This window comes from Lissotriton vulgaris, chromosome 12 (genome assembly GCF_964263255.1).
Source record: "Lissotriton vulgaris chromosome 12, aLisVul1.2, whole genome shotgun sequence".
Lineage (NCBI taxonomy): Eukaryota > Metazoa > Chordata > Amphibia > Caudata > Salamandridae > Lissotriton > Lissotriton vulgaris.
Genome location: NC_141700.1, coordinates 246,685,014 through 246,711,078, shown reverse-complemented (window position 1 = coordinate 246,711,078; position 26,065 = coordinate 246,685,014). Strand labels below are relative to the sequence as shown.

Sequence of the window (26,065 nt, the reverse complement as noted above, 5' to 3'; positions counted from 1 at the left end):
TAGAAAAATAGAAATCTGTAACCAGAATAGACATTTGGAAAGGGTCTTTGAGTACAATGCAGCTCTTCTTCGATGAGCAAACGTTTACAAAACACAGCTTTTTGCCTCCTTGTTGGCCTATTGTCCTCTAGCATCTCTACACAGGCTTAATCATAAATAGCTCTGACCAGTGCCCTAAGTGCCAAAGTAACAGCATTGGTATTTGAACACATATGATTTGGGCATGCTCAGTTCATAAAGAATATTGGAGGTTAATCTTACAACACAAAGGCTTATGTTTGGAATGGGAAATGTCTCAGTAACTTTTCCCACATTTATTAGGGAGTTTTAGGCACGTTAGAACTTTTTCAACAGAAGAAGGTTAAGCAGATGTTTGTTTCTATGCTAGTTGCTAGATCTATAATTACAGGTTTATTGAAGGCAAACACACCACTAAATTTTGAAATGTGGTTTAATATTAGAGTACAAGTTAGAAAAAAGACCTATACATTGAGAAATAAGCCCTTGTTATGTTTCAAAAGATATGGGGCATGTTCTCAAAATATAAAGTTATTTCAAAGGGGGCGTAAATTGTGAGGCTTAAGTAAGAACGTTAACCATGGATGTGTACCTTTAATCTGTTCCAGTTGCAATAAAGAGCGGAATCAAATGTGATAATTGCAAAGTGATATTTTTATTAATTAATTTTGGTAAATAAATAATTTGTTATATCTACTTGAAGTGGAAGACTTTAGAGCATTTTTACTAAGAAAATAATTTTACAAAAATCGGAATTTGACCCACAGCAAGAGATGAAAAGGTCTCAAGGAAATATATGGAAGTAGTGACAATGGGAGAAAGTAGAGATGATAATAACCTGCAAGAAGGAAGTAACGAGAAAGTAATTGTAGAGTGGTGGAAGGAAGAGGCTTGAGGTGAAACCAAGACTAGGCAGGCTTTGTATACAGCACCCATGCCATTTGGCAGCACTGGGGTCCTACCAAAAAATTAGGCCCCTGTACTTTTCTTTTTTGTCACATTACTGTCCCTGTTCTTCATTGATTACAAGGTTTAGAGTGGTATCTTGCTGTTATCGCCTACTGTGTAAGCTTCAGTTTTCTGTTCTGTTTGGATACTGGTGCCGATGTGAATATTGAATGGAACATTGTCACTTAAATGTTCACTCCTATAAATTCTTATTCACTCCAGCAGTCAGATAGGACACTAGTGAGAGGCATGGGGAACCAAAGCTGAAAGTAAACAAAACACCAAAAGAAAAGCAAAAATAGACGACAAAGGTTCCACAACAATCCTTTTGTAAAGCAAACGCAGAGCAATAGAAGGTGACATACAAGATTGCAGGCACGGAGTAAAGACACCGGAATCGCATCTATATCACTGTGTTATAAAGTGTCATCTTCGTGCTCGGGAACAGTGCATACTTATGAACACTGGATTCATTTTGGACAGCAGCGTGGTCTTGTCACACAACTCCCTGGTGAAAAACAAGCTGCTTCAATTGTAGTGTTTTGTATTGGTATTTACATAGGGTTTTAGTGTAGTGAAACTCCGTGTCCTTTGACGTCTTAGTTTCGCTTGCACGACTAAAAGAAAATGTAATAGGATTTGGCTCTCACACGAGAGGAATTGGTAGATAAGGGACGAGTACTGACCAAGCAGGATGTGAAACAGAATCACTCTGCAGATGACAAGGGAAAAGCATGGTTCATTAACCACATGGCTGCTGGGCGTTTTCCCCCCCCTGTGCTGGAAAATGCCATTTTAGTGGCACCATGACGAGCTCAGCTCGTCATCAGCACACGACACCCGTGGGTGATGACGAGCTGAGCTCGTCATCAGCATCGAAAGGGTTAAGGTTGGTGAAAAGCATTGAAAAAACTGTGGGAGAAGCTCTGGACAGACTGTGTGTGGGAGAACCATGGTTCAAAGAGTTGGTGAGTATTGTAAAGATTAGGCAGAGAAGAAGTATACATAGACAAAATGGGAAAAGGATGTTTAAATGAGTTGGTGAGTATCATTGTACTGAGTGTGTGTGTAAGAGGTGCTATACAAACTTTGAAGAAACATTGTTACATTAGTTGGCCAGAAGCATTGTGCAGTGAAGGGGTTGATTAAGGGAAAATCGCTGATCTGGCGGTAATTGGTGGGTGAGTGAGAACCACGGCTTAAGGGAAGCAGTATGTAGAGGCGAAGCACTGTGCAGATGGTGTGGAGAAGCGCTGTTTCTATGAGTTGGTTAGAAGCATTGTACGGAAGAGTGTGATAAGCACTGCACAGACCGTGTGTGGGAAAATATGTGTTCATTAATTTGCCTAGAAGCATTGCATAGGGAAAATCACTACACAGACTGTGTGTAGGAGAAACACTGTACAAAGAGTTGGGGAGAAGCATTTTACTGACTGAGTGGAAGAAGCACTGACCATTGTACTGACTGTGGGAGAAACACTGCACTGACTGTGTATGGGAGAAACAAAGGAAAATGAGTTGTCGCGAAGTGCTTTATAGACCTCATAAGAGCCACATGGTACTGATTGGGAGAATCACTGTGCAGATAAAGAAAAGTGGGAGTAGCATGGGTCATTCAATTGGTGAAAGGCACTGTGCAGACTGTGTGTGTAAGAAACACTGTTCAGTGAGTTGGTTAAAAGCATTTTACAGACTATCTGGGAGACGCACTGAGCATAGCAGTGGCGGCTGGCATCTACAGGGAGCGGGGAGAAGGACGGGGGTACGCACATATTAATGTTTAAAAAACTCACCTGAACTGACGTCCTCTGTACTCCACTCCAGAACTCTTCTCAGGAACTGGATGCAGTGCAGGCACCAATCCTGATGCTGTTCTCATGCTGTGAGAGCAGCGGCCTGATTGGAGGGAGCGGCCTCAATCACTGTCATTCAGCAAAGGCCCGCCCGTCCTGACACTCCATTCAGGACAGGAGGATGAAAAGAATAATGGTAATGGATGTCCATTTTTTTCATCTTTGTGGGTAATATAAGTGGGGCGACGCTCCTCTGCTCCAACAAAGGATCTGTTCCAGGTGCATTGTACAGACTGTGTAGGAGAAGCAATGCACAGGCTATGTGAGGTAGCGACACTGTTCAATGAGTTGGCCAGAAGCATTGTACAGACTATGTGGAAGAGATATTGTGATAAGCCTTTTTAGATGCCTGAGAAATAGAGAGGAGTTAACATCATCCAAAACTTCAATTTAAAGTGTATCCCATTTGGCCACACAGTGCAGACTCAAAAGTCAATAGACGGGGCTAAGTATATGTTTATTACAAGTTCAAAGCGAAGGTTATGTACACTAATCTCAGGAATATGTTGTAAGAATACAGAATCACTACTGGCAGCCTAAATCGTCAAACAAAGTTTAATCTTAATAACATAAAACATACAAGGAATTAAGTTATAGCAATACAGAAAATGAGGAACAAGATCTGGTATCAGTGTATGATTTGGGGTCCTCTTCTTTCTGCATGAGTAAATCTAAATTTCCTTAACTAAACCTGAAAAAAAGTGGTATGAAAGGGGAAAACCTAATTAGCTCCAATAAAGTAGGAAGGTGTCAGCATTGTGGAGACTTTGGTAAAAATTCCCCAAAAATGTGGAGTATTGTATATCATAAAGCCAGACAACAGAAATATAGCAAAAAGGTCTGTACCTCCCAGAGTCTAAAAGGAATCTGCCTAACACTAAAGTGTAACCACCAATTAAAACTCCACAGAACATTAGAGAATCCCACATTATGTGTCGATATTCGATCAGAACGTCCTTATTTCTCCTGTCTCCAGATGCAACCTGTATAAGGGTCCTCCTATTGTTCGTTAGTTCCTCTCATCCCTGCCAAAAGATCTCCTCCTGAACCTCACTATCACTCATACACAAATACACAATTTGCCTTTTGCTAACTGAGATAGTTTGAACGCACCTGCAAAGAAAGGAAACATTGCAACACAAGCAACTTTAACGATGCTTAAGGCCTTTGGTTCAGCCAAGAGTGCAAAAACACTTCAGTAAACATTTAAATGCATGATTATGGATAATTATAAAGTTATAAAATAAATGAAGAATTCTACTCAAATTAATATGGGATTATATAAGAGCTTGCAATATTATTCAAACCACACAAATGCAAATTTATATTAAAAATGCAATTTAGTGGCACTATAAGGAAACATTAGTATGCAAGCTCATGCAAATGTCAGGATTGTACAATAAATGCTTATTCAGATCTTTTGGTCAAGTGCACCACTTTACGTTAATGATATTAAAGCACGTACTACATGCATGCTTATATGTTATCGTCAAAACGTGAAAGGGTGGAGCCAAAATTCCCCTGCTCCAGTGAGCGCGAAGCACTGTGTAAACAGTGAATGGAAGTCAGTGATGGAGACCCACAGACATTGGGGTGAATGAAGCAGTAGTATGCTAGCAATGAGGTGAGAAGAAACTCTGTACAGAGTGTTTCGACGACGTACTGTGAATATGATGCATACGGAAGATGTACAGGTAAGATGAATGCAGGAGAAGCATTCCAATGATGGGTAGAAGCACTATACAGTGTATGAATAGGGTGATGTGCAGGACAGAGGCCCCTGCAGTGTGAGGGTGGGCCCATCTATACATCAGAGCTCCCCTCCAGTGGTGTTGCCAGGGTGTCATGGGGCCTGGTGCAAGGATGGTAATGTCCCCCATGGCTGCTGTCTGAATTACAGAATATAGCAATAATCAGTGTTGAGCAGGGCACTCAAGCTTCTGGGCTCGATGCCAATGCACCTGCTGCACCGATGGAAGCTATGGTAATATTCTGGGACCCATCCTCCTGTTTTGCGGGCAGCCCTATTGTTATGTGCTGCACCACTGAGATAATTCTGTGGTGAAGTGGGAAAGCACTCGATAGACAGCGCCTAATTACGATGTCGGTCAGATGAGCGATTTAATGCAAAAGTCTGGAAAGAGTTGGACTTCAGAAGGGTGAGATTTACTATTCCCACTCCAGTCTGTGCATCAGCAGGGAAAGCGTTGGATTTTGAAGGGCTAAAATGTATTGCTCCCACTCCAGTCAGCACAACAGGAGGGAAAGTATCGGACTTTGGAGGGGTGAAATTTACTATTCCCACACCAGTTAGCGCAAGATTGGGGAAAGTTGGACTTTGGAGGAGTAAAATCTACAGTTCCCACTCAAACAGTGCAACAGTAGGGAAAGTGTTGAACTGTGAAGAGGTTAATTTGACTGTTCCTACTGAAGTTTAAGCAGGAATAGGAAACATACTTCAGTTCAAGCACATGCCATATATGAGTAACCCAATGAATGTAGAAAAATATTAAACTTTCATAAAAAATCTAAAAAATACTTAACATAAAATATATATGTACTAAAATAACTATAAACAATTAATCAATTTACATAATTACTACTTAATAAAAAAGTCCACATGTAACCATTCCCCAACTTACATATTTAAAATAAATTAGCTAATGTATTAACAATTAATATTACTTATTAATTATTACTTAATGAACTTCCTACCCTAGAACCCTACAGACTTAGCATCCCACAACAAAAATAAAATGGAAAAGAAGTAAATAGTCCATAATTTACATATTTATAGATCAATCCCAAAATTATTTTTCAAATAATGAATAGTTAATTAATTATTACTTAATTAACTTTACACTCTATATCCCTACAAACCTAGCACCCAGCAACAGAAATTCAAGTAATATAAATCAGTATTCCATATTTTACATAATTAAAAATCTGTTAAATAATTAATTAGCAATTAATAATAATTTGTTGATTAATTATTACTTAGTTAACTTCCCACCCTATACCCCTCCAAACTTAGAAGCTTGCAACTAAAACATAAGTAAAAATAAATAAGTATTCTATAAATTACATAATTAAAAATCTACTAAATAACTACCAATAATGAATTAATTGTTGATTAATTATGACGTAATTACATCCCACTCTACACCTACGAACCCAACAACCAACTACAACACTATGAATTATTAATAAACATTCTAAATCACTTAGAACTACAAGCTGTGTTTTAAAAACAATAACATTTATATAAGCAATAGTAACCCATAAAATGAATATATCGAGTAAAACACATTAAAATAAAAATGATAAAAGAATGATATTTTCAATAAAAACTATATTAAAAACATCAATAATATTTACAATGATATTACTTACTGCAAAAAGCGATATTCTTGTCAACGATTTTTATGCATCATGATATTTGTGTGTTACAATATTTATTCAGATATTTCTGTCTCCTGATATTTTTGCATCTATATATTGTCCAAATCTCATTGGATGTATGCAGTTTTGACGGTTGTATATGTTCTGGATGAAAAATAAACTGTTGGGATTGTCCCCTTGGGAACCTTTGTCCACTAACCTAACCTGGTGAATTTCTATTACTTTGAAGAATTGCCTGCGGTCCGTTCTTATAATGATCATATGCATAAACATTTTACAGTGTAACAACACCCTACCATCCCTGTCTTCCACTTTTTCAACCTGTCTTTCTGGGGGAGGGTCTAATTTCATTCCCCATCATCCTTTTCAGCTCTGTTGTACTTATCAATTCTGCCACCTCCCTCATCCTATGACAATAGCTCTACCCTACTACGTCTTCACAACCCACCTCTCTCTAACTCACCCTAATCCTAAACAAGTGTGGTGCTCCAGCCAACTGGAGATGCTCTTCTCTTGTAACAACATCCACTGGTACTGTGTACAACTATAGTTACAAGGATATAACTGTTGCCATGTTCTTGTTGTGTTACCACTCAACGCCCTCAAAGTAACTTGTACCCAGAATCATTACTACAGGAATGCCTGTGCATAACATTTGCACTCTGGGGCTGATTATGAAATTTGTGGATCTGACACCCACCAACATCTGCCCCTGCGGTCTGCTCACTGCATCGTAATGCAGCGGGCAGAGGTATCAGGCGAAGGGACCGTCCTTGGTGCTGAAGACTGGCTCAAGGAGCCCATCGGTGAGTTGGAAAGAGCACATAATCCCTTAATGACGGCGGGATTATGTAGTTTTCTGACAGCCATTCCATTTCGGCCTTTCCAACATGGAAAGGCTGTCAGAAAGCGACAATGGGCCCCCTTCCCTCCATGGCCCTCCGCTATGGGGGCTGGGCCACCTATGGTGCCCACCTTAACATCCCTGCACTGTGTCACAGACATCGCATGGTGCCTGCCACATGATGCAGGGATGTTTAAAAACATCCATTCTACAATGTAAGCTTGTGCAGCGGGCCTATTCCACCGCCGCACAAGCTTCCATTGTAGAATGGATGTTTCCAACTGCCCTATGGGCAGTCACACTTAAATCAGGCGGTCTGAACCAACGGTATATGGACGGGCAGTTCATTGTAATCATGGCCTCTGTGTTTAATGTGTAGTATTTAGCTGCATGGTAGTATGAGTACTTTTTAGATTCACTAATTAAAGGACTACCAGGACAATTATTTATGGCTTTTATTCACTTTATTGATTTTAAAGTTCACACACTTTACACCACCATCCTGAATAAGTCTTGGGTTGTTCGACTTTACTACCATGAGAGTCAACTGCCAAAGTGGTGTGCTTGGTGCTCAGTTGTGAGTAATGTAGCTCCCCTGAACATCAGTGGTAAAAAGTCCCCCATTGGTACATTTAGAGCCCATTAACCCCTGAATGCCTTGGAAACCCCAAAAGGCTTCGCACAGCTGGTGAACTTTGTGATTTACAAACAAACACTCTAATTATATTATACTAGGGCTCCTTGTTTTAAAGTATTTATTGTTTTAACATTTGTTATCTGTATTTGTATAATGCACTATCACCAACAAGGGTTCCTTGGCACTGAGCAGGTGAGTGTGCCTAGCCCTTCTATAAATAAATAATAAATCCACATTTGTAAAGCGCATAATCACCCGCAAGGGTCTCTAGGGGCCGTCGGGAAGATTAAGCAAGCTATTGCCTAGAGTCACATGGTGCTGGGCTAATCTGCCGCCGGAGCCGGGGATCGAACGGTGATCCCCAGATTCCGGAGTCAGTCGCCCTCACTGCGGCGCCATACCTCTTCCACCTTCTATGGTACGTTGGTTAATTTAAAAGATCATTTCCTTTTGTATTTATCCACCTTTATTTTGTGTCCCTCTTATTGTTAGTGATCCATAATTATTTTGTGTTTTGAGTCGTAAACTAGTATGAAGTAGCCGGATAGAATAAAACAGCATACCCACATACAAACATATCCAAATATATGTGCCTGTATTTAAGGAAATCTCATCTTGTTTTTTAACTTTCCATGCTGTCTATTTGCATGGAGATTCATTCACAGGAAGCACAATGTTCAGTATTTTTCCACATTTAACAATAAATACATGCAGAAAGCAATGTGTGTTCTGTCAGTATTTATCTGTAAAAATCAGTAAAAACTGAAAACTTGGAGCCTTAGTTACAACATATCGCCGTTTGCCATATTATGCATTTTTAAGTCGGTAATTGAGGTCTCACAATGGCATTCAGGAATACTTCATTTTAATTTGCACTTTCCTCATACTTTTTTCTAACCTTTATTTGGTTTTTATTCCTACTTCTTTCTTACAGTGATGGCACACAACTGTATCTACAAGCCACAAAGAGCACAACTAGTACTATGCCCTTTATAACTGTCAGACTGCATTGTGTTCTTGAAAGGCCACATATATACTAAAACAGAATAGATCCAAAGAGAATGACTGTCCATCAAGGCTACATTTTCTACCACCCAACGTTGGGGGAAGCAACAGGGTCTGCAGAAGCATCACAGTGAGCCAGAGGGAAGCAACACAGAGGGCTGTTTTTGTGGCAGAAGCAACACAAAGGGCGTGGGTGAGGAAAGGAAAGCAACGGGAAAGAGAGCAACATGGAACAAGCTTGGGAGAATCACGCAGTCAAGTAGGTAACAGGGGAGTATGGTGGTCGGGAGGAGAAGCAATGGGCAAGAGAGGAGGACTTGAGTAGGGGGAAGCAACACAGATGACGGAGGAAAGCAATGGACCAGAGTGCAACATGGGTTGGGCGGTGAAAAAGCACACAGGCAAGAAAACAACAGAAGGTGGAAGTACAATAGGGCAAGCGCAACATGGAGTGGGTGGAGAGAAACACACAGATGATAAAGAGACAGATGGAAAAAACACTCAGCAGTAAAGAAAATAGTAGTTCTTGAAGAGCAACAGCGGAATGATGATAACCAGCCAATCAAAAGTGATAGTAGAGAGGCAATGCTCCATGGAAGGAGCAAGCACAATACTTACAATCTAGGAAACGAATAAGTAGCAGGCAAATGAGAGTGACAGAAACGCAAACCAATAGTAAGCAATGGGTGGGCTCCAAGCCCCAGTATGTTCTTAGTAAGTCCACAACATGCCTCTCAACAAATAGGGCATGCGCTGGCAGGTGAGGCCTAGAAATGACGTTTGAGATCCATATACAATACATGGCCAGTACATCCTAAAGTTACTTGCTTCTAGTCCAAGGACGTCCAACGTAGGTCTCAGATGTTTTAATCAAAGCTCGAATTTCAGGATATTGAAGTGATAAATATCTCTCTTTAGAAAGAAATGCTAACTCACTATTTTGCGGAACGTGTTCACAACCCCAACGTTAAGCTAGATAGTGCTGAATCAGAGAGGTGTGCCTTAACTACACAAATTCACACATTCATGCGACTTACAATTTGCTTAGCAGTATTTGGTGATGGATGTGTGAAAGATTTTCAAAGAGGTTGGGGAGACTTTGTGCAATATACATAGTGTTGTTTGCAGTCTTGAATATGTGGTTCATAGTACTGCACTAAGAACTGAAAATGTACTGTTATTGACCAAGCAGGGTTTGATTTCAGGTCTTTCAATGGAGCTTGGCTGCCATGTTAATTTGAATAACTATCCACCAAGAACAGGGAGATTGTGATGGTTTCCATGTGGAGGAGGTCGTTTTTATTGGTAGTAGTTAATTGTTCTTGTCAATGAGAGGGCAATGAAACATTCAGTGGTTCATAAGCTGAAACGCTGCAACTGCACTGGGTGCATTTGTACATTGTAAAGCTGTGGAAATCTATGATGTGATTAATGAAGTCCATTCTATATGTTTAGGAAGCCCCTTTGCCTAATTGTGCCTTTGATATCCCAGGGAAGACCTCTCTTCATGAATGAGCTTATTCAACTTCTGCAATTAAACACCCAAATCTAAGTACTCTTCCAGAACAGAAACATAGACGATGCTATCTGCCTGTGAAAGGCTTGTCAGGATATTCACAACATATAGAAATAGACTTTCAGGAATGGGCGGGGCTTTTCTGAGCAAAGGAAGTTGTTGCACAACCAAGGCTGGGTCTCCAGGTTCTCTATTTAGAGCTTCCCGGAAGCATTCATGTTGACCTCTGAGTAATGCATGACTCCAGGTCATACCACCAGATGTGGTACCGACTATTCATATTGTCTCACTATAGTGCCTATATAGCTTAGGACGTAGTTCATATTCTCTCCCTATAGTGCCTATAAATCTTAAGTGCTAGGGGTTGAGCAACAGTTACTCAGTTCTGGTCAGTGCATCAAAAAGTCATTTATTTCTTTTATTTTCAATTATTTGAGCGCAGAAGCATTTTGCATAAGTCAATGTCAGGTTGAATGCACATGCAGTGATGGTAGATGTTTGGCAAATTATGACAAGGGCAAAGGAACTACATGTATGTGGCAGTTTACTCATATATCATAAATGTGCAGAAATCAACCTGCAGTGGGGGTGTTGTTCCACACAATATGTTTTTAGATGTTATGTTGCTCTACTATGAGGAGGTAAACTCTGAGTGCAGTCTTGAACGTATGGATGAAGGAGTCTGTAAAAAGCGGGTTCCAATGAGGAGCTGCAGTACGGTGAGGATTCGGCCCTGGCTCGATGTGAGATGGGGAGGTTTGGAAGTGAACAATTGATTTTGATTGTTGGCCTCTAGTTTTGTATTAACTCAATAAGGACTGTAAAACTGCAGGACTCGGGACACTTATGTGTCATTAAAACTCTTCCTACAATATACATGGTATAGAATAATTTACCTTTACCAACCATGGTATATTGTGATTAGGCTTTCAGTTCACAGCATACATTAATTACATTTTGCACAATAAGAAAGACTTATTCATGATAGGCAGAAGATTAAACCCTGAGTCCAAAGCTGATCTTATTAAAGTCAGTAAGACAGTCTCTCATAGGCCTGCCCATTCGCTTTACTTCATAGTGCCAGCCTGGTATCGCTTATTGATGTGCCTCTTCAATCTACCATTTGCACCTCTGGAAATGCGTGATATAATTGTGTGATGATGTTTGACGATGATTGTGGATCAGCAATATGCCTACATGCCACTGTGGCGGTCTCCAAGAGCAAAGACAACTGAGGCATTTGAATGATGGAATCGAGGGAGGAAGTGAAGATCCTTTCAAGAACAATCAAATCTTAAGCTGTTTGAAGAACGTCATCCAGTTTTTTCACCAGCATTGGCACGGCATTCAGAGGACCAGATACCCTAATCTACGGAACCAGGAGGTTCTGTCAGTGCCCTCTATCTTATGACCAGTTGTAAAGCAATAATGTTGGATAAAGTTATGAGATGGACGAGGTACCAGCTTGGTTCTAACTGAGGGTAGTTTCACGAGGTTAAAAGCAATGGCTTAGGACTTGATTCACAAAGGTAAACTTACACTTTTGTGTAAGTTTAGGATTGTTTGCTAGTCACAAAGGCCTTTTATTAGTAGTATCTTTACAACTGCGGATTCTACACACATAAATAGATAGGACAGTCCTACCACTAGTAAAATAACTTTGCGATTAGCAAACAATCCTAAACTTGCAGAAAAACTTTGTTTACCTTTGTGAATCAGCCCCTTAGTGTCAATCCTCTCAAGTATCATATAAACCCACCCCCTCAACATCCTACTTACAACCTATTTTAGATATTATGCCCGGTTGCTTAGGAAATGCTTCTAGAGTCTGTGATCCCCTATTATAGAATGAGCTCCCGAATAAACCTTTCTTCACTGGGCAACAAACTCTTTCATAAGTGAAGAGATGGGGTCACACTAGACTTTACCCCATTACAGCACGTTTCAGATGTTCATGTTCTTTCAGACACCGAGCAGTCTATCTAGGGTGGTAGGGCGGGTTGTGGTGCGGGCAGGAGGGTTGGGTAATAATATAAAATAAAAGAAGAATTGCCTTCCGCTCCGCTCCCGTTGCCCCTCCTGACCGCCTTGTTGCTTCTTTTGTCCGTCCCGGATGTGGATGGGCCTCAGGGCACAGGCTCCCCCACCCAATCCAGACGCTGCTCTCATAGCATGAGAGCCGCACCAGGATTGGTCTGAGTGGCCTTGTTTGCCGCTTAGACAGTGCCTTGGAGCCTGGGGCTTTTCTTCACCCTGGCAGTGCAACACATCTTGATTGGATAAACATAAGTGCACATGTCTGTTTGGCCAGCCTAAGACGATTGGCCAAACAGACATGCGTACTTATAAGTGCACACTACTCCTCCTCCCTGCCATGTCCAGCCCTGATCTGCCCTATACCTATTGCAGGGTGGGTCAGACAGCAATAAATAAAATGATAATAACATTGTGTTATTATCATTTTAATATGATCTGCTGGCTCTGAGCAGTGGGGCGATGCTCCTTCACCATTACGGAGGAGCCGCCCCTGGTAGCAACCGATCTTCTGAGTTGACATTTGATCATTTACACGTTAAATTAATAAAGCAAGAAAATAGCCAAAGCCTTTTTTCCATTATTACGCAGGTATTGTTTTTGCAGGAAGCCATACTAGCAGGCAGGCCTAATGAATACATGAGGTGTGCACTGATATTCAGAGCCCTGCATAATAGTAAAATGGCCTGTGAGACACAGAGTAGTGTTATGGATTGCTTAAGAATGCAAACCTCAAATAAAAACTCAGTCATTGGATTTATCGCCCCACAGCAGTACACCTGACTTCTTCTGTCTTTCTTCCCTCCTGGATCGCCTGCAGAAAGAGTAGGCTAAATGACACAGCGACAGTGGGTCACATATTTGAAGATGCCCCAGAATCTGTGACCTTTGGGGCACAATCTTTCAAACTGTGAGCTCCAGCACTGATTTTGCCGACACCTTCTTAATGTCTACTGGACTGGAGCTCATACAATGGTCCTGATTACAAGTTGGGTAATACATTTCATTCACATGCACTCTTCTGTTTACGTAGAATCACAATTCAGCAATTTAATGTTAAACACTGAACCCCAATAGTTTTTCCCTAATACATTTAAACAGGTCAAACATACTTAAAGAAAACATACAGTAACTTTCCATACATACAGAAATCGGTGTGTAAAATCCCAATTCTACATGCAATTCCACAGGAACTCAGAATAGAAAGTATTTACCGAACCACATAAATATTGCACACGTAAGTGTCTGAATTTACAGGGTGCAATAAATAACTCACTCTTTCCTGTTTCCTTGGGATTAGAGATTTAGATGTGTCCTCTGTGCTGTTTTGGTCAGGTGGCACAAGGGTCTTTGCCTAACCTGTTCAAAAGGCTCCTTCCTGTTTGTGACTTATGGCAGTTTGCAGCTGTGTAATACTTCCCTCTCTCCAGATATGGCCTGCTGCTCGTGGTAAAATGCACATACCTCTTGCATGAAAATTAAGTTTGGGTAAGAAACGCTTCCAGAAAATGTGCATGACTTTGGGTTAACTGATCTTCGTCAGAATATCTATTCGACTCCAACGCCTAATGTGGCTAGGGTGTGGAAATAGCATTTGGGTGGCATGTGCACAAATAGATAGTGTAAATAGATAACAGTGGCCCTTGTGCATCCTTGATGAGTTGGGTCTTGAAATGTTCCAGGGTAGTGTCTTTTTAGTGAGTACTACCTAACATGACTAATAAATAGTGCCTTACCTTATTTTACTTTGGCTTCCTGTTATTATTTTTCTCCAATGGCATCATTGTATAATCCTGTCATGTGTAATTTTGAAAACCTGAAAACTTAAGTTGGTACAAAAGAACACTCGTACAGACTTACTCCTAAGACTGCAGCTGATTGACATGTGTAATGCTCCTCTTTCATTTCTAAAGGAATAATCCCCAAATAGTTCACAAAGGAAGCAGCTTGTTACTTAATACTTATCAGTGGTTTTGAATAGTTACAGCTGACGTGTTTCGCTCTGGTATATATCGACATGAACTTTTTCATGGCAAGTACAGTCTTGATATTACATCACGCACGCAGGTCCAGGCACAGTGTAAAAAAATGTTATCTTACTAGAACATGTGCAGTCATGTCGGTCAGATTTAATCTAACAATGCAGTCAGAAAATGCTGTAAGACCTGCTTGTTTACTTTGCCGGTTCTAACCTGGATTCCATTGACCGACAAAGGGCAGGATCACAAAAATTTTTGCTGTGCATTTTCATGTTCTCGCTGGTAAGGTAAGGCAGTGCTTGGTGCAAACACCTTTTACCACTGTATTATGAAAGCAGTTTTCTGGAAATGGCAATGTGTGACAAAGATGTTTTTATGTATTTATTATGTGGATCTTGTTGTATTAGTGAAGTTTTCTGTTGTTTTTTGTGTTGCTGTCTTTTTTTGTTGTATTACTGCAATTTGTGTTTTGTTATGCTGTGTTCTGTTGTTTTAATCATGTATTTATGTTGCTTTGTGCATGCTATTTTGTTATGTTATGTTGTTTACTTTACTTATGTCAATAAATGCTCAACTGCAGCGTTTCTTGACCTTTTAACTTCTGTGGAGCCCTACTGAATCATTGCTGGAATCTGGGGCCCCCCATTGTTTCATTATTGAAAGACTGGGACCTCGGCATCAGCAATTTCTATGATTTGAACTTCAAAACAATACACAACAATATAGATACAAGCACACACAAAACAAATTCTCAATTATTGAACTATCTAGTTTATTTCAAAATAAAATATAGAAAAGGTTTTCACATTTTCAATTTTGCTTCTTTATTTGTATATACTTTATTAATTTGAATTTATTAATTGTAATATTATTTTGATTTGTAAAATGATTACGATCCTCGTTAATTAGCCTCACATACCACCAACGGTGCTCGTACCAAAAGACAAGAACAACCTTTCGACTACATTTATAGCCAAAAGCAGCATGTGCCTTTAAAGATCCTAAGACAAGCAACCACATAACCTGTCTTAAGTGGTGAGATAGTATAGTGCTGCTGTAATTCTTCAGCTATTTAAAGCAACAGTAAGCCCTAAACTGTCAGAAAGATAGGCTCTTAAATTTGCACTTGCAGTGTTCACTTTAAATGATATGGCCCCAATTTTAGAAATTTTTTCAGAAATTGCTCTGGTTTATATTTTTTATCTAGTAGTACCAGTCCCCTATGTAGATGTCCATTAGGGGTAGTCAGGTATAGCAGCTGCTGTCTCAACCTTTCACTGTAGTACCACTACAACTGCTTTACCCCCGTGGCCTTCAAGAATCATAATGACAAGAGCAGGAATAGCAACTAGCAATCTAGGACCCATATTTTGCCTCTGGGGTTTGTACTTCATTTCTTTGCCTTGCCCCTCAGCAGCAAATACAAAGCAGTTGAGGGACTAAAGATAGGGTAAACAAGCAAACTGTTATGTTTTCTGAAATTTAAGGGGGCTATGATGTAATTTCCGCTACCCCATGCTTTTTAGTGAGTCCACCTCCATGCCATCCTCTTTCCAAACTGGTCCCACTTGGTGTGACTGATCAACAGAAAGTGTTTTTCATTCTTGTATCTCAAAAAGCTATTTTCCAAGGCAGTGAAGTGTATTAGCCTCAACAGGCTTCCTTTTTTTTTGTGCAAAAATTGCTTTGAAAAATAATTCTTGCCACACAAGTTTCCTTCCATATACTGTCTTCTTTATATAAATTTCCATGTTTTCACCCCAATTTTCAACTGAGTTTCCATTCAATTAGTGGTCTAACATGTACAACTTTTTCTTTGCTTTTCAGGCCAAAAAGCAGAAATGTCTGCCTCACTTCCAGTGATTCCGCCCGAGTGTTTGGAACAATTTCGCCTGATCTCTACTGGCCGTGGGTTTTGCATCAAAGCCTTTTTGCGACCTCAAGATGCCGAAGTCTCTCTGAAGCTGCTGACCAGACATACTGTGACAGAGAAGTAGGTGGAAGAGAATGGCTGGAGTGGGAAACATTGTTTACAACGCCTGCAATACCATTACAATGCAAGTTGTTACAGCGACTTGCTGTAGCGGGCAGAAGGTGTTGGATAGAAAATCCAACACCTTCCTTTCTGTTGCACAGGCTGGGGTTGGAATAGTAAATTATACTACTCTAAAATACAGCAATCCCCCTACAGCAAGTCGTTGTAATGACTTGCATTGTAATGGTATGCGATGTAACAACGCAGTCATTGTAATGACAGCGTTGTAATGGCATGTGATGTAACGCATGTGTTGTAACGTGGCCTATTCGGCTGGAGTGAGTGTGCTGCACATTTGCCAAAATTGGAAGGGCCATAGAGACCAGCTGCAGCTCCTTGCATGTTTTCATGGTGTGTCTGTGTGAGATCCTTCTTCTTGAACGATGTGTAATTTCAGCTATATGTCTAGATGTTATTGTCCCCATACTTGTAAAAAATAATTCCAATTATATTTACTGATCAACAGATGAATTCGTACTCAAGGTATGCGGTTACAATTCAACATATTTCATCTTTTTTCTCCTTTTACAAACAATCATTTGTTTTAGTCCTTCCTCATTTAAGAAGGGAGCCAGTTTTATTAAGTTAGAGCTGTCCTGTGCTCGGAGACTAATGGAAATGAAAAAAAGAGGAATTTTCTCAGCAGTGAGCTTATGATATTTTCTTTAGATACGTTGTTTAATCAACCTTTTCCATTTGCCTTTCATTTCTATTTGTAACTGTGCACAGCACTGTTAAGTTTTCCGTACTCTTCTCCTTTCATTTTTCACTGGGATAGTTTCATGCCTGATTCTCCATAAGGGGATAGGGAAAATTAACTTCAGTGATCTCAATAAAACAGTTATCTTTAGAGACCACATCCTTATGAAAACACTTTGTTAAACTCAATGTAATGGATCTCAATAAAACAGTTCTCAATAAAATGGTTATTGATTTCAATAAGCCAGTTAACTTTAAAGACTTAGGGCCTAATCTTGATCTTGGTGGATGGGATACTTTGTCACAAACGTGATGGACATCCCATCTGCTATATTACAAGTGCATTATATCATATGGCACCTGTAATACGACAGATGGGAAATTCGTCACATTTGTGACAGAGTGTCCTATCCACCAAGATATAAATCAGACCTTGCATCCTCATTAAAGCTCCTGGGTAGACTTCAAACACTTTATTGTGAGATGGAAAAGGGCAGAGGAGGGAATTATGAAGACAGCTGTCAGAAACCCTTTCATAGGGCTAAGGGCGCATATGGCTGACTGGGCCCAACTGTGGTGGTTGAGGTCTTTTACTCCTGATATCCTGGGGCCGAACCAGCTATGGATTCTACTCAACTGAATCAAATACCTCTTCTGCACTTGACTCTCAGTGATAACTCTGGTCAAGCAGTGGGTCTAGATGCAGGTCAGTGAATATGACTCATAAATCTATGTCCAGTCAAATACTTGCTGTTATACAAAACAGAAGTATTTTATTTTGAACTCTACACATGGAAAGGTATATGGCATTCAAACAACAGTATAATCCCCCTTGAGATCAGGGCTCTAGTAGTTATCGAGCAAATGCCTGTCCCACCCGCCTTCAGGTAAAATGGTTATATCCTCCATTCACTGGTGGCTGAGTCTGCAGAATGCAGACTATTAGGCCGTACTCAAGAGTTTCCCTTTGGCACTCAGAATTTAGTAAAAAGTGTCTATGGTGCTGCAACATCTTTTGTAGCAAGTTGAGTCCCCTGGGGACCAACTGGTCCAGTTCACATCTTACCCGTTTTTGCAGCACAGAAAAATTCAGCGGTGCAGCGGGTGCCCTCAGTGCGAGAACCTACGAGTCCTGCTTGGTTCAGACAAGTCGTGTTGCTCGCAGTGCACACTGCAGCAATCGGTGGCTGGGTTCTCTCTCCTGAGCGGCGCTACCAGAGTCCTTCTCAGTTGTCAGAGCATCTCCCAGTTTGCAAATATGTGGTAAGTTATCTTTACCCAGCCTGGGGTTCAGGGTATCCTCTACAGTTCTTGACTGGAGCCCAACAAGAGTGCATTATCATATAGGCATCCACAGTTGTCCTCAGTGGTCAGTCAGGTGCCGTTCCTTCACAGTGCGGGTCCAACCCACTCAACATAACCTCAGTCTCTCCTTTGGGCAGCGACCGAATCCCTCTGCAAAGTTGGCACTAGCAGCCCATCCTGGTGTACTGGGTTGCTCGTTTACTTGGCAGCACGGATGCAGTCTATCTTGCTGCCAGCACCCCCGCCAAGATGGTTATGAGTCTTGCCGCTTCTGGCAGTAGTAACTTTACGGGTGCCTTCTCTGGCACACGGGGTCACCGCATCATAGCGGTACATGTCTTTCTAATCCCATGTGGCGCTTATCTCATGGCCCAGTCTCTGACAGCCCTCTTCTGGCATACGGGGATGACTGAGCTGATACTACACTGAGCTGACACTACACACAGGCAATGACCCAATCGGTGCACAGCCTCATACCTCCCTCAAGGAATCCTCTCGCAGGCATCCTCACTGGACCTCGCTCCCACCTACGCTCTCCTCTTTCTCACAGGGCAGACTGATCTTGGCAAGCCGGTAAGACACTGGTGCTCCAGGCTCCAGGGTAGGTGATCTTGGTGTCCTGGGTGAAGTCCCCTAACCCAGCAAGGAGACCAGCAGGTCTTTGCCCCCAGTCCAGGTTACAGGCAGAAGTTTTGCGTGATCTTCCCTTCAGCACACTTTCTTATTTCACTTGCTCTGCCCATTGCATCGTTTGGGATCCCTATATTTTCTTGTATTTGGCTTGAGCATAAAAAATGCAATGCATTTTTCCATTAATGCGAAAACTGAATAAAACTGTCTTGTTTAGAAATGGAACCAATCTATGGATGGTCAAAATAATTGTCACCAAGGAAGTAGAGTCACACGCTTCCCCCTTCAGGAACCACTGTTTCCCTTTATTACTTCATTACCAAAGTCCCAGGATAACTGGGTTGCCCCTTATTCATATACATACATTACACATTCACAGCACATTTTCTGTCCGGCACTGTTACCTCCATGTATTGTACCCATACATGTACACGAGCATTCAGCGCACACACTCAGTATGCTTATGCTGTTCAGTATTGAAGCTTTTCTATATTTAACCAGGGTGTGCTATTTACATGCACACACACTACCAGCACACATACACTCACCATGTGTGCGCTACACAACACTTCACCCTTCATGTACTGTACATCACACAAGTACACACTTGCCCAGCACATGCTTCCATTGTGCACATACTGCCCAGCACTACATCTTTCTTTTCATGTATTCCTTGCAGGCATACTTTCATGCAGCGCATACACTATATGTATTACACAGTTCTGCTCTATTCTGGTACTGTACCCTTCCCAGGCACACATATACCCAGCACAGAGTAACTATTCTTGCACTGCACACTTCTTCACATCTACCTGATGTAGGCCAAGGGTAAGTTAAGCACTCAGCAGTGGAGATTTTAAAAAGATGAGTATGCCTGTAGGCCTCAACCCATTGACACAGGGTAAAAAAGTCCTGTAAAAAGGTCCTGTTTAGAGCGAAGCTTGCCTGGCTTCAAGATGGTCAACGAGTTAACCGAGCTCCGGTACACATTGCCACTATCCTGCAAAAACATCCTTCATCCATGGCAGTTAAGGCTTTGAATTGCACGCAGAGGATAGAGATGTGAGTGGCTGTGTATTGAGCTCTCTATTTCTGTAGTAGGGGATCTCTGTGTATAGTCATAATCTAGTGAATAGTCCCGCCCATGTGCGTGGACCCCGGCAATCAAAAATAATCTCTTAAGTTGTCAAATCATGCAGAAACTGCAAAGACACTTAAGAGAGAATTTAAAGACAAATAATGCAGCCTACATCCACAGGCTACACTGTCCAGTACTTCAACAACTAGAAATTCCACCAACAAAAACTACATACACAACACAGCCTGCGCAGTTTCCTCCATAGAGAAACTTGCCTCTACCAGTAAAAGACTCTGGAATGATAGAGAGGAAGGCATGGACATACAAGCCCCATAGACTGCCATTATGTGGCTTAAATAGGATACTGTGCCTTTAAGAGAACTTTCCAGAACTTCACAGTATCCCAGAATGCACTGCAGGTCCCTTTTACTTTCAGTTCTTTTTTCCGGCTCCTGCTAACAGGACCCTGGCATTGAGCTCTCCCTTTTTCAAGGGTTTATTGGAATTTTGTTCACTTTTTGATAAAAGCGTTTGCAGTATATATTCCTTGGTACTTCTTTTCTCTCCTGTGTGTTTGTTCAGGCTTTTAGGGCTCTAAAATGCCTGGTCTTTTCGACAAATGCCCAGCATGTGGAAGGAAGAAGGCCAAGAGTGATCCACACGAGGTCTGCATCGTCTCTCTCCCTGAGGCACATGTCCCTGAAGACTGTGACATCTGCCAGCAACTTTCAGCAAGGACCCTGAGGGACAGGCTGAAGATTAGGCTTCAAGGCCTTGAAGAAAGACGACTGCAGGCTGCAGGTGGGTCTGGGCAGGCTGGGAAGGTTCCCTCTGCCTCTGCTGAGGCCTCTGAGGGGCTCCCCAGAGGCAGGAAGGCCAGCAAACGGTCCCGGTCTCCGTCGGCGTCGATTGCATCGACAACGACGTCGAGAGGGATGACGTTGGTGTGTTCCCCATCTCCCTGGGGCTCCGGGTCGAGACGGAGTGATGATTCGACGTCGAAGGGCCTGGACAGGCCGCCGTCGAAACCACCGTCGACGGCATCTTCATCGTCGTCGACGACGTCAGTCAGAGTCGAGCTATCGACGTCGGAGATGGAGTGACAGGCATCGGCGCTCGCCGTCGAGGCGACACCGCCGGTCGCCGTCGAGGCGACACCACCGGTCGCCGTCGAGAAAACAGTCGGCGTCAAGAAGGAGTCGACGCTCGTTGTCGAGAATGGAACGGTCGACGTCGCCGAGGCAGCGTTCGGCGTCGAGGAGGAAGAGGTCGACGTCGCGGAGGCGGCGTTCGACGCCAGAGTCGCGGTGGCGACATTCGACGCCTGAAAAACGACGCTCAACGTCGAGAAGGAAGAGGTCGGCGTCTAGGAGTCGTTCCAACTCTCCTAAACGGCGCTGAAGGAGTTCTGGCGCCAGAAGTCATGCTGGATCTAGTGGAGGGCGCAGGAGAAGGCGTTCTCCTACTGGAGGGGCTGGGTCGCAGTCCCCTCCCCCGAAGAAGTCACCGGGCTCTGTGTACTCGGTGGTATATACACCACCTCGACCAAAGTCGCCCCCTCCTCCCGTACCTAAGGAGGATCCTCCCATCAAACCTCCGCTACCGCCACTTCCTCCCTCAGGACAGCCACCGCCACCGCTTCCACGGCATGGGCCCGCCCCTCCGTCGGAAATACCTCCTGTTCCTCCGCCAAGGTCGGTGTCACTACCTCCTCTCCCTACACCACCTAAGGGGACTCCTAAACCAAAGCCCCAGGATAGGCCACGGAAGATGCCCCCACGGAAGCCTGCGGAGCGCCCACGGACCGGGAGGTCACGCTCTCGCTCCCGGAGGAGGGAGCGATCGCGCAACAGGTCGTCCACGCGGTCGAGACGCCGCCATAGGAGGCGCACATCTCGCTCTCGCACGGGGTCCTCAAGGACCAGGGACTACTCCCCAACCTTGTCGGGATCGCCGGACACAAGGGTGTCGCCGGTTGATGACCTGGTGGCGTTCCATGATGTCCTGTTGAGAGGCGCTGCCAAATTGGGTATATCCTTGACGGTGCCCACGCCTAAGACATCAGTCATTTTCGAGACACTGCACCAGAAACAACTGTCTCGTCCACTAGTACCTCTGGTGCCGGGCCTGGAGGAACCGGCCAAGGACCTTTTCCTCACCCCTGCGGTGACGAAGGCGGCCCCATCGAGATTGCAGAAAAAATACCGGACTCCCGAGTCGGCCGGGTCTAGGCACTGAGCACTTACTTCCCCCGGATCTGTTACCCACTCCGGTAGGGGGAAGCATTCAATTTTTTTCTGGCAGAGTGGAGAAAAATTACTCAGGACAAGTGGGTGCTGAATATTGTTTGCAATGGATACAGTCTTCGGTTCACCAGCCCGCCTCCAGCAATTCCACCGGTCAGCTCGCAGTTTCAGCTGCGCGAGCTCCAGGTGGAGGCAGATATCCTGTTAAGGAAAAGGGCGATAGAAGACTTACCTCTGTCTCAGAGAGGAAGAGGTCTGTACTCCCAGTTCTTTCTGGTTCGCAAGAAGGACAAGAACGAGTTCAGGCCCATTTTGGACTTGCGACAGGCAAACAAGTGGATTCGCAGAGAAAAGTTTTGCATGCTGTCGTTGCATCAGATTTATCCTCAGTTGCAACAGGGAGACTGGCTATGTGCTATAGACCTACAGGATGCGTACTTCCATGTGCCCATTGCACACAAACACAGGAAGTTCCTGCGGTTCCAAGTCGGCACCAATCACTATCAATACACAGTACTCCCATTCGGACTAAAGTCTGCGCCGAGAACATTCTCGAAGTGCATGGCGGTGGTAGCAGCACACCTGAGGAAGAACAAGGTGTTCATCTACCCGTACCTGGACGATTGGTTGATCAAGGCATCCTCCTTCTCGGAAGCTCGAGCACACTTCCAGAAGACGTGCGTTCTCTTGAACAAGCTGGGGTTGCACATCAACATGTCCAATTCGGTCCTGACTCCGGTCCAATGCATACAGTACCTGGGAGCCTCCATCAATACGCTGTCAGCAAGCGTGTCTCCTTCGGAAGAGCGACGATTATCACTCCTTCGGAAGGCTCAGGCTCTTATGACCACTCCATCTACAACAGTGAGGACGGTGTCTTCTCTACTGGGATCGATGGCCTTTTGTATCTTCCTGACACCACGCGCACGGCTGCACATGAGACCGCTGCAAGAGTGCTTGGAGGATCAGTGGGATCAGAGGAAAGGATCTTGGGACGACAAGATACAACTGTCTCTGCATGCTCTTCAGTCTCTGAAGTGGTGGTGCTCAGCGGAGAATCTCCTCAGAGGGGTTCCCTTCCACAAGGACTTTCCCACGCAGACTGTCGTGACGGATGCTTCTCTCCATGGGTGGGGAGCGCACTCCGGAAACCTACAGATTCAAGGAACATGGTCCCCGATGGAAGCCACGTATCACATCAATTTCCTGGAACTCAGAGCTGTGCACTTGGCACTGAAGGCCTTTCTTCCGTCCTTTCAGACCAACTCTCTGCTTGTACAGACGGACAATACCACCACGATGTATTACCTCAACAAGCAGGGGGGCTCGAGATCACGCACTCTGTCGCAGGAGGCGCAGGCGATCTGGAGCTGGCTTCTGGCCAGAGGACTGACGATAACGGCTACCCATCTGCCAGGTGTGCAGATTGTTCAGGTGGACGCACTGAGCAGACTGATTCAGGAAAACCACGAATGGGTCATAAACGACGAAGTACTAGGAGAAGTCTTCGCAAGGTGGGGGACTCCAGGCGTAGATCTGTTCGCCACCGCCGAAAACAGAAAATGCCGAGACTTCGCCTCCAGGTACTACCAGCAGGGGACACTGGGGAATGCGTTATGGATCAACTGGTCGAACTGCTTTCTGTACGCTTTTCCACCCATTCCCCTGATTCCAGCGGTACTCATCAAGCTGGCCCGATCCAGGGCTTGGATGATATTGATCGCCCCGGAATGGCCCAGACAGTGGTGGTTCACGGACATGCTTCACCGGTCTCTCCTTCCTCACATTCGGCTGCCGTGCAGGCCGGACCTTCTCACGAAATTCGGGGGGCAGATGTTGCACCCCAACCTCTCGTCTTTGAGTTTGGCGGCATGGCTCCTGAGATAGTGCAATATGGCCATCTAAATCTGCCTGAAGATTACATGGACATACTGAAGGAGTCTAAGAGACCTTCCACTAGGACTTCCTACGCTTACAAGTGGAAGAGGTTCTGTATCTGGTGCCAGTCCAAGAACTATGACCCGACGACGTGCAAGGAAGACGTCATCCTTCCTTACCTTCTACATTTGGCGCAGTCTGGCCTTAATGTTCATTCCATTAAGGTTCATCTTGCTGCATTGACTGCCTACAGGAAATGCCCTTCACAGACTTCCTTCTTCCAGATCCCTGTGATCAAAGATTTTTTGGAAGGCTTGAAGAAAGTGTTCCCTCCTGTCAGGCTTCCTTCGCCTTCATGGGAATTGAATGTGGTGCTGTCCAGATTGATGAAGGAGCCTTTTGAACCTATTCATAAGGCTTCGTTGCAGCACCTGTCCTGGAAGGCGGCGTTCCTCGTGGCCATTACATCCGCTCGCAGGGTGAGTGAAATTCAGGCGTTGTGTTGCCAAGAACCTTATACTGTATTTCATGCTGCTAAGGTTGTTATGCGTACTCACCCTACATTTCTTCCCAAGGTTATTTCTGATTTTCATGTCAACCAGACCATAACTTTGCCTACGTTTTTTCAGAATCCTTCATCTCCAGCGGAAAGGTCTCTATATTCTCTGGATGTTAGGAGGGTGTTGAAATATTATCTGGATAAAACCAAAGATATTCGTAGGTCAGACCAATTATTTGTCAATTATGGATCGGTCAGGACGGGTCTTGCGACCTCTAAGCAGTCCATCTCTAGGTGGATTGTGTCCTGCATACAGTTGTGTTACCAAAAAGCTAATAAGACCTTAGGGGGTAAACCTAAGGCTCATTCCACCAGGGGTAAAGCTGCCACGACAGCTTTGCTCCGTAATGTTCCGATTGCAGAGATCTGCAAGGCGGCCACTTGGAAGTCGGTTCATACCTTTGCTAAGCATTACTGTCTGGACACTGATGCCAGGGCAGATGCTCAGGTTGGACAGGCTTCGCTGCAGAATTTGTTCGCACAATAGTGATGTTAATTTATTTTCTCCACCGCCGCTTTGGTGTGGGGATGGGCTTGCCATTCTATTCACTAGATTATGACTATACACAGAGATCCCCTACTACAGAAGGAGTAGTTTCTGTCCTGTAACTCCAGTTCTGTAGTAGGGGTATCTCTGTTATAGTCATAAGCGCCCGCCCTCCTCCCCGGTGGAGATAAATATTCATGTAAGGAATGCTACAGGTCTGGCGTGCTACGCCTTCAAAAAGAACTGAAAGTAAAAGGGACCTGCAGTGCATGCTGGGATACTGTGAAGTTCTGGAAAGTTCTCTTAAAGGCACAGTATCCTATTTAAGCCACATAATGGCAGCCTATGGGGCTTGTCTGTCCATGCCTTCCTCTCTATCATTCCAGAGTCTTTTACTGGTAGAGGCAAGTTTCTCTATGGAGGAAACTGGGCAGGCTGTGTTGTGTATGTGGTTTTTGTTGGTGGAATTTCTAGTTGAAGTACTGGACAGTGTAGCCTGTGGATGTAGGCTGCATTATTTGTCTTTAAATTCTCTCTTAAGTGTCTTTGCAGTTTCTTCATGATTTGACAACTTAAGAGATTATTTTTGATTGCCGGGGTCCACGCACATGGGCGGGACTATTCACTAGATTATGACTATAACAGAGATACCCCTACTACAGAACTGGAGTTACAGGACAGAAACTACTCCTTCCGGGATCTGTCAGCGTGTTGCCATGGATAGGTCTCCGGTCCGACTACCTCAGAGGAGCTGACGTGTGGGCTGTGTGGCCGGCGAGATCCTGGGGACCTCTGCTGCTTCGGGCGTGGTGAGTCCAGGTTGGATTGTAGCGATCGCTGATGTGCAACCGCGCTGCGGCCTGATGGGATTGTCGGGAGTGCTGCGACTGCGGCCCACGGGAGAACTTCACG

The 26,065-nt window shown here is 43.7% G+C and overlaps 1 protein-coding gene across 4 annotated transcripts in view; it reads left to right on the top strand.

The window, feature by feature from the left end:
- Positions 1-26,065, top strand: part of LOC147673871 (receptor-interacting serine/threonine-protein kinase 2-like) — a 416,465-nt gene that overhangs the window by 49,730 nt on the left and 340,670 nt on the right. For all 4 annotated transcript variants that reach the window (XR_015302639.1, XM_086947754.1, XM_086947752.1 and 1 more), the window contains exon 2: positions 16,064-16,229. Coding sequence is in view for 3 of the 4 variants with exons in the window: in XM_086947754.1 (XP_086803880.1) it covers positions 16,078-16,229 (152 nt within the window). In the remaining variant the exon portion in view is untranslated. The remainder of the gene's footprint in view (positions 1-16,063; positions 16,230-26,065) is intronic.